The 7,785-nt window shown below is 45.1% G+C and overlaps 1 protein-coding gene across 6 annotated transcripts in view; it reads left to right on the top strand.

The window, feature by feature from the left end:
• Positions 1-806: 806 nt before the first annotated feature.
• Stxbp5 (syntaxin binding protein 5) overlaps positions 807-7,785 on the top strand; it is a 143,618-nt gene continuing 136,639 nt past the window's right edge. For 3 of the 6 annotated variants that reach the window (XM_021658045.2, XM_021658044.2, XM_060373213.1), the window contains exons 1-2: positions 808-1,524; positions 2,716-2,813. In XM_021658045.2, coding sequence (XP_021513720.1) covers positions 1,372-1,524; positions 2,716-2,813 — 251 coding nt within the window. In that variant the 5' untranslated portion in view covers positions 808-1,371. Of the gene's footprint in view, positions 1,525-2,715; positions 2,814-7,785 lie in introns of all 6 variants that reach the window. The other 3 variants (XM_060373214.1, XM_060373212.1, XM_021658046.2) reach the window with 3 other exon arrangements.

Genomic DNA, 7,785 nt, shown 5'->3' with positions numbered 1-7,785 from the left:
CTGATTTTGGTGCGGAACTAACAAACCCTGGTAGCATTTCTGTTTTTGTTTTGGTTTTCCCGGTCGGGGCGGGGTCTTATGAAGCCTAAGATTGGCCTCTTGCTGTGCCTCCCTCACTAGGATAAAAGGTCTTCCAACGTTTTCTCCTGATTATCCTGCGCCACCACCTTTGCTTGTAGAAGGCACTGGCCGGGAGGATTCCTATCTCCGCCCCCAGGGCCAATTTCTTTTCACAGTCGCAAACTTGAACCACTCCTCTGTCTCTTACCAGTCGAGGAGACATGCAGGAACACTGGCAGTCAGCTCGGAGCAAAACCTTCACCTCCCTCTCCCGTCTGCTGACCTCAGAGAGGCTCCGGGGGCTGACAATCGGTTAATTAAGCTGTTAGGTGGACAGGACTCTGTAACGAGGAATGGCGGGGAGTGCTGGCTGCCACCCACCCCGCCTTCCGGCCGGATTCGGGGTGGTGGCTGAGCAGGGTCGGGGCGCTGGAGTTCTTCCCCTCAGGGGACCTGTCGCAGCCTAGCCGCCGCCCGCCAGCCTCGCTTTACCTCCAGCAACACCTTCGTGGAGGGGGCTGGCCTTCTCCCTTGGGTGTCTCTCAGCTGGCCTCCTGCCACTGACACAACCGTTGCCTGGACGCTCCATTGCGAGACCAGGTAGAAAACAGCCTGAGAGCACACGGCAGGAGCTTGAGTGACAGGGCTGGAAGCGCGGGTCGCCCGGCTCGCGGGCCGGCCGCTGCCGCCGGGGCTCTCGGCGGAGGAAGATTTAAGCCGCGGGCCGGGGGCGGGGGCGGGGGCGGAGGCGCGCATGCGCACCGGGCCGCCCGCTCCGCGGAGGCCCAGCTGCCGCCACCGCCGCGGCCGGCGCGCTGGAACCGCAGCTCGCCGTCTGCTCGGCCGGGCGTTGGGGGCCGGGGCTCCGGGGAGGCGACAGCGAGCGGCCGGGCGGCCTGGGAGAGGGCGACAGGCGGCGCGGGGGCCGGCCCTGGGTGCCCGGGCCATGTGGGCTGGGCGGCTGCGCTGAGGGGAGGCCGAGCCCGGGACGCGCCGGGGGACTGCGGGGCCGCGGGCCATGGCTGCGGCGGCAGCGGCGCGGGACGGCGGGAGCCCGGCCGCGACCAGGTGAGGAGGAGGCGGCGTCCCCGGCGTCCCTGCAGCCGCGGCGGCCTCGGAGGAAGCGGACTCGCCGCCGCGCGCCCGTCGTCGCAGCCCTTCCTGTTGGGATTATCTTCTGCTCCCCGCTCCTCCTTCGCGCTCCACGACCGAAGCCGCCGCTCGGCTTCAGCCGGTCGGACTCCTTCGCACCCGGTGCCGCCGCCACCTGGGCCTCGAGGGGAAACACCCCCTAACCCCGCGGGCGAGACCATGAGGAAATTCAACATCAGGAAGGTGCTGGACGGCCTGACCGCTGGCTCGTCCTCGGCCTCGCAGCAGCAGCAACAGCAGCAGCACCCGCCTGGGAACCGGGAGCCCGAGATCCAGGAGACGCTCCAGTCCGAGCACTTCCAACTCTGCAAGGTGAAGGGAGCGCGCAGCCCCTCCGAGCTGTCTTGGGAAGATCGGGGTCGTTTGAGGGGCCACGGGGCAGTACCTGGGAGCGCGAGCTAGGGCAGCGCGCGCCAATAGAGCTCATCGCTCTAAGAAGGCGCCCCCCCCCCCCTTTGACAAGACGAGCCTTGCGGGGCGGGGGGTATTTTGGACAGAGATCCCCTGAGATCTTGTAGTGGGTGTCTTTTCATAAAAAGCAGGCATTTCAAGGCAACCCAAACATACTGCCTTGTCTTTAATAACCACCCAGACACTAGTAGCAATGGTCTGGAAATACTTTTATATTCGCGCATATTTTATTATCTTCCACTGACGTCGAAATTTTCCAGTCGTGTGTGTGATGAACGCCGTTTGTGGGCAAGGCAAACCTGTTCAACCAGATCTTTTGCGCATCACTTTTTCCTTAGAATGCGTGCGTGCGGCTCGGCTCACCACCTGAACTCACAGGATTCTTTTAGCTTGCTTGGGTACAAAGTTAGTGCGGAGGGGTTTTGTCTGTGAATGGCAACGATGATTACCACAAGGTCCTGTAATTCAGAAAGAATGATGCAGCGGATTAATTCCCAGCTGCTCAGTGAGAAAAGCACTCGAGCCTTTGTATCCAGACCTGCTTGCCTCCTAGCTGTGCGGTCCTTCCTATGTCGGAGGCTGAAAAGCCTACGTACAATTTTTGTTATGTCCTAAAATTATTCCAAACTTAATAGGAAATTGGATTCTTCTTTGACTAAATCCTTCAGTTAGTTTCATGACAACTTTTCCTTAGAAATCCTTCCCGTTAGCATTCAAATAAAGCCACGATTGGGGGATTTCTTTTAAGATGCAACACGAATCACCCTTTGCAGTGATTTTACAGAATTTTGGGCGCTTCAAACTTGAGTGACTTGGCATCAAAGAGAATAGTGTGCGCTATTCGTGGGAAATTGCCCTGTACAAGGTTGCCAGTATTGTAGCAGAGCAGGATTTGAAGTAATTTGTGCTTCTGGTGCTTGTTCCTTAGGCTAGCGCCCACCCCTCACTCCCCAACTCCCCCTTACCGTGGCGAGTCCCCGTGCATGCTTTGTATTAAGTGTAGTTGATTCCAACTCTAACGCCCCAGTGGGCTGTTCTGTTTTCTGGTTTTGCCTGCTGTGTCGGTTCCTGTGATGTCCCTGCCCATCCCAGACTGTTCGCCATGGATTCCCCTATCAGCCCTCAGCCCTGGCCTTTGATCCTGTACAGAAGATCCTGGCAGTAGGAACTCAGACTGGTGCTTTAAGGCTGTATCCTTTCTTAAAAAAAAAAAAAAAAAAAGAAAAGTTTGTTTGTTTGCTTCGTATTCCCCAGTCCTTCTGTATTGCTCATTAATCCTATTTTTTTCCTCTTCAATCCAGAGAACGGAGTAGTCAGATCTGCATTATCAGAAATGCAGAAATGTTCAGGTGGTATGTTGCAGTGAAGATGGCTCTTGGCTCTCAGTAGTTCCCAAAGATGAGTCACAACATCAATCTACAGTTTGTTATGGTAACCTCCTTGTTAGCAGTGGCTTCGAGATCCTGAGGGGAATGCAGGAACTTCTGATTGGGGACTTAAAGCCCAATGCTAAAGATGACGTTGAAAGACCAAAGTATAGTGAGCACAGCGTGCTGTCAGCTGCTTGTTAAAGTGGTGTCTACAGTGGATGTTGAACTTAACTGTCCATTGCTCTCATGAATTAGAAGCTGCACTTGAATTTGATTTGTTTTCCATATGTCCATGGAGAAAAAAGTAAAACCAAAACATTAACCAAAGACAAATAATCAAATTGGTCTTTTGTAAATAAGAAGAGCTAACATTTCTAGATGCTTTATATTTCTAGGCATTGTTTTGAAATGCATAGATGTAAATGTGCTGTGTTGAAATACTTTGCCTTTTGTTATCTATTATGTGTGGCAAAAGCTACTAAGTTAGTATATTAGCATGTAGAGAAAGAACTTTTTTGCTGTTTATTTGCTTTTCCTTTCCTGGTTTTATGTTAATTGTGTATCTTTGGTATAGAGATTTTAGAGATTGTTTACAAGAATTTTTTTCCAAGCACATCATTTTGGTCTGAACAATAAAGACTTTCTCACTTCCTCTTTTGTTACTACTATTTAACTTCAAATAAAATGCTTGCTTGCCTTTACTGGACTAGCCCACATTGAGAGGTTCTGCTGGTAGTAAACTGACAAGCCATGCAGTGATCTCACTGAACATTATTACTGACAAAAAAGGGGGTGGTGGTAGGAGGATCTGGACTTATGTATTTACATTTTAGGTTTTTCAGTATTTGACTTAAGCACAAACCAGGAATCCTGCTTAAGATCATGTAAGATATTGCAAAGATGTCGACATCTCTGAGGCATCAGAGTAAGCCTCAAGTGTAACTCTCGGGATAGCTGTCTTGAAAACACAGGGGCTTGCGGGGAAGTACAGTGAACAGTGCCAGTACAGGCCTGTCTGTAATAGTAAAGTCTGATTTCTGTAGCAGGGTGCATAAGCTGCTCTTAGCTAGATAGCTAAATTGTTGAGACTAGAATATTCTTTGACTTCAATTGCTTAGATATTTTTGTTTTTACAAAGACTTTCTTTTTTGGTTTTGTAGATAGGAATAGATCATTTTCTCAGTGGTCAGCAAAATTCAGTTTCGGAACCATAGGGCATTGTTTTAAAAGGACTGTTTGGAACAAAAAGATTTTTCCCTCCAACAAAAGAATTCCATTATGTGACTGGGGGAATATTAATTTAATCAGTTATTTTTAGATTACTTTCCTTTTTTTCAAAGGTTCTCCCTCCCCCACCCACATGTTTTCCCTGTCCTCAGCAGTTTCATTATATAACTTTTTAACAGCTATTTGGGCTTTTAAAATATTTAATTATATTTGCCACCAGCAAAACCAACTTTGTAAAGCAATTATTTGTCTTACAAATACTTTAAATTCCAATTTACATAATTACAAATGGATCCAACAGATTCTTTAACATGGTCGGACCTGTGTTAATTGTTAGTTCAAATGATCAGATATCCAAAATGATCACTCACATGAGCATTTGGGCTTATATATCTTTTTATAATTAAATATTAGTGAGTGAAAGTGAACCTCTGATTCCAGTAACATTCATATTTTCTTCTAGAAATTCTTGCTGTATTTAGAACGAAATCCTGAGAAGTGTTTCCTGAGTCTCCTCTGTTTCTCCTTCTTAGAGGTGTGCACCAGCACTGACAAGCTGGCTGGCCTGCCCCATTACCCCAGTCGTTCCTTCCGTAGGGCTGAATAACAGCGAACGTAGAGCTTTGCTTACTGTGGCTAGAATTTACAGGAAAAGATAGAGACCTTTTCAGTTAAACATGTATATTAGGTTATTTTTCTTTGTTAAATTCTTTTGAAACAAGACATCTAAGTGTGTGCAGCCTAATTTTAGAACTCCGTATTAGTTTAACTTGCGTATTTGTTAGAGGCCTGCCCATTATCCTGTTTGTTCCTCGTTCTACGTGGTTTCTTCCAGCCAGCCCTTCTGTGCCTCCTAGATTTTCATGGTCTAAAACATATTTGCCCAAAAAGGTGTTGTTAGGAAGAAAAGTACCTCTAAACAAGATATCCTTTGATTAATTTATATAGCAAAAAAATAGATAATTTCTTAAGTAAGATTAGGCTATTGGTATTCCAGGTACAAACATGGCCTGTTTGAGTAGTGGGAGACTGTCATAGAGGGTGACAGTGGAGACTGAGTTGACTGGCTTACAGGGAGTTGAAAGCAAAACACACCCAATATTTGATATGTAATGGTTATATTTAAGAGTAGTGACAATTGAGTCCTTAATGAACTCCTAACCAATATTGAGGCAAAATATCTAATCTATTTACCACACCTGACTGATGATACATACTGTTTTGTTTCATCAACCTTCTTGGCCTCTGAAGATGACATGAGGTTGTCTTGTATTTTAAGAAACAGGAAAACACAACTTTATGTACCAGATTGTATGGTAGTGATATAATTTGCCTTCCGGTTTTTTTTTTTTTTTTCTGCCACAGAGAAATAAATACATTGATTTTTATGGGAAATCTAAGTGTTGACTTTGCAAATAGAGGTCGTTCTAAAGAATGGAGGCATTTCAACTCAGTGCTGTCATCTTTTTCAGACTTCTCTGTCACAAGTGTAGTTGCAGATTGCTTCATCTTAAGTATCATGGCCTTGATCATATTTTAACATAATGTTTTGTATAATCAATGGGGGGGAGAGTTAAAATTAGAGCATTTTAATATTAATATTTAGAGGACTAAGGGAAAAATAGAATTTGGAATTTATTGAATATGCAGTAATTTGAGAAGAAATTATTGGATAACATCCTTTATTGTAGCCTTGACTTGTAGAAAGTTCAGTGTACTGAGCTGTGTCTAGTTTGATGAGGTGAAGTCTTCGGTTACATTGTAATGTTGTATACATGTTATAGAATCGTGTTTGTATCTGGGAGCTCATTTAACAAAACATAGAAAAGCTACAGACATTAGATTATAGATTGTGTGGCCGGAACTCTAGTTCTCACCTTTTTTCAGCAAGGAATTGGTCTTTCTCCGTAAAATTTAGGTACTGCATTGTATGATTCATTTAAGGACAGTTCTGTGATTGCAGATTTCTGTGTGTCTAGGTGAGTAATTCAAACAAAATGAATATGTGACCCTGCTAAAGGTACTAGGTTCTAATCAAAGGGCTGGAACCAGTCAACCATGCAGCTAGTGATTCCCTGTCTTTACAGAGTCAGAGTCTGGATTAAATCACTAGCCCTTGATAACTGTTTGTACATATTGGTAGATAAGGATGCAGAATGGCAGTGTGAAGAGTTAGAAAAGTTCTGAGCGAGGAAAACTATGGGCATAACTATGGTTTAGGAAATGATAGCACCTTGAGGGAATGTTGGAATGTCCTGATTGGAATAATGTTACTAATTGAGTTGAGAGTACACACAACTAATTAGAGGTCTGGAAAGATAGCTGGGCTAGTAAAGCACTTGCTGTGAAAGCATACAGACCCGTGTAAAAGCCAGGAATAGTGGTGTATACTTGGCATTCTGTAATAGGGAGGGAGCCGGACAGCCTAGGAGAATGGATGAACTTCAGCCTAGGAGAATGAGAAACACTATCTCAAAAAAAGAGGTGGACAGCTCCTGAGGTTGGCCTTGATAGATGCATGTACATACATGTGGACCTGCACGCACTACATGTGTGTACACACACACAGAGTAAGCCAATTGAATTTTAGCCTGAAGGTGTTATTCCACTAGAAACCATATAAGAAGATACTTGACAGGAAGACAGTGTGATTTGTGTATATGTGTTTGGTCAGGCAATAGTATGGATGAAAGAACAGAGCAAATAAAACTTCATGGTTGCCATAATCACGTAGGAAGTAATCTGGAACCCCACACAGTTGTCATAGAATGGACACTGGAAAAGGACTTGACTACTTTTTGTGTAATCTTAGGGAATGAGTCAGGATGAAAGCACCCAAGAAATTATGGAACAGAACAGAACTGGATGAATGTTGAGTTAGAAATTATGTCACTTTGTACTTTACTGCAGTGCCATTTGCAGAAGGCAGTCTGGGCTGCTGCTTTTAGCATGTGAATTTGATAGAGTTTTATGTTTGATATTGTGAATTTTGTTATTAAATTTATAGAATGATTAATAGCTGTTTAACTCTTGGTCTTTGTTCGGTGTTTCTCGGTAGTTTGTAGCAGGTTAGGCAGTTTTATTCTGTGAGTTTGTCCAGGACAGTAGGAACATTTATAACTGGCTGTCTCTTACTATATGTCTGCTAGTGTGACATCTTCAGGAACATACTTCATATGTGTCTGGTTGCAAACCACTATCGTTAGCCTAAGTTTTCTATCAGTTAAGAAGGAATCAGTAACCCACCTCATGAGGTTATCAGGGCTCAGTACAAGTAAGCCTGTGTGGCTGTGAAGACTGTGCATGGCTCTTTGGCTAGTGTCTGGTTGTGGCTGCCATTAATGTGAGAGCTCTCTAGAGTTTTGATTTTCAGTTTGTTCACTCATGTTTCCTCAAAGGCTGCATGAGAAACATCTCGGCTCCAGGCTTTAGAAAGGCCTCCATTTCATCAGTTTTGTAGCTGACACAGTCTTTGAAGAGAAGATCATGAAAATGACTGGTTTTTGCTTTAAATTTGCCATATATATATATATATATATATATATATATATATATATGCTTTGCC

This window comes from Meriones unguiculatus, chromosome 20, assembly GCF_030254825.1.
Source record: "Meriones unguiculatus strain TT.TT164.6M chromosome 20, Bangor_MerUng_6.1, whole genome shotgun sequence".
NCBI classification, from domain to species: Eukaryota; Metazoa; Chordata; class Mammalia; order Rodentia; family Muridae; genus Meriones; species Meriones unguiculatus.
The sequence above is the reverse complement of the archived record's forward strand: the minus strand, read 5'-3'. Positions and strand labels throughout refer to the sequence as shown.